This window comes from Limulus polyphemus, unplaced genomic scaffold (assembly GCF_000517525.1).
Source record: "Limulus polyphemus unplaced genomic scaffold, Limulus_polyphemus-2.1.2 Scaffold2656, whole genome shotgun sequence".
NCBI lineage: Eukaryota > Metazoa > Arthropoda > Merostomata > Xiphosura > Limulidae > Limulus > Limulus polyphemus.
The window spans coordinates 32,147-33,426 of record NW_013668266.1 but is presented as its reverse complement, the minus strand read 5'-3'; the positions used below and the strand labels follow the sequence as shown (position 1 = coordinate 33,426).

At 30.6% G+C, this 1,280-nt stretch overlaps 1 protein-coding gene across 2 annotated transcripts in view; it reads left to right on the top strand.

Annotated features, from left to right (window-relative positions):
• Positions 1–1,280, top strand: part of LOC106467547 (NCK-interacting protein with SH3 domain-like) — a 34,648-nt gene that overhangs the window by 25,001 nt on the left and 8,367 nt on the right. For both annotated transcript variants that reach the window (XM_022395745.1, XM_013927909.2), the window contains exon 8: positions 277–357. In XM_022395745.1, the coding sequence (XP_022251453.1) occupies positions 277–357 (81 nt within the window). The remainder of the gene's footprint in view (positions 1–276; positions 358–1,280) is intronic.

Genomic DNA, 1,280 nt, shown 5'->3' with positions numbered 1-1,280 from the left:
AATGTGTAATGATTGAACTGAAATCCGAATATATTCCAAAAATGTGTAATGATTGAACTGAAATCCGAATATATTCCATGAATGTGTAATTAAACATTTAAATGTCATAACTAGTGTTAAATTTAGTTTAATGGGACTTCAGTAATATTGAAACACACTTCTGATATTGAGTTTCCTTGTTTTGCTTATTAGATGATTCTTTACATACATTAAGCTGAATATTTGCTGTACAGAAAGTGGAACCATCTAATTTAGCTTTTCTTCCATTCTGTGTAGATGACATTAGGATAAAGCAGTCAGCAATGCTGTTAACCATTCTTTTCAGCACAGGAGAAAGACCACCCAATGATATCTATGGTAAGATCATTTTTTAGGTCTTTGTTGTGGTTACATCTAATTGGCAAATATCAAACATGTATCCACTATTAGTTATCACATGTAACATGACACTACACAAAAGAAACTTACATAGTTAGTTTCTAAGACAATAAATAGAGAGACGTTTTGAATTAAAAGTGAAATGTTTAAGATATGACATTATTGTACCTGGAAAGACCAAAATAATCTACGAAGGAAAGAAAAAGTAAAGTAAAATAATGCCTGACAAATATTTGAGTGCAATATAAACAAGCAAAGTAAAAAAAGATGGTACGGTCAGGTAGGCTTAGTGCAAGAGGAAGAACTATTAATATGATAAGGTAAAGCTTTTTAAACTTAAACTATAAACAAAGTTTACTGAAAACAAATGTGTGCCCCCCAGTTGCACAGTGGTATGTCTGCGGACTTACAACGCTAGAAACCGGGTTTCGATACCCATCGTGGGCAGATCACAGATAGCCCATTTTGTAGCTTTGTGCTTTACTTCAAAAACAAACGTGTAGAGAAAAAAAATAGAAAAAACAAAGAGAAGTAGAAAAATTGTACCAGATTACCAGAAAAAAGATTGTGCAAGAGTATTACAAATTTAACTTTTTGTCAACAACTTTTACTAATTTGATTTTGATGGTAGAAATCCAATCATGTTCTACAGAAATGTCAGTTTCTTATTTTAAATCTGAAGATTGAAGGTTTTTTTTTGTCATTTTTATGACTGTATTTTGTTAATTCAAAAGTGAATCCAGGTATGTTTTTAGTAGCCTTGATTCTATTGAGCACAAAATTTTGTGCTGTGTTAACGCAGGTGTACTTTTTTTTTAATAAGTTGAAATTCTTCTGCACAATATAAATTTCATAGAATCCAATAATATGCTGATATATTTTGTTCACTAAAGTTTTGATAA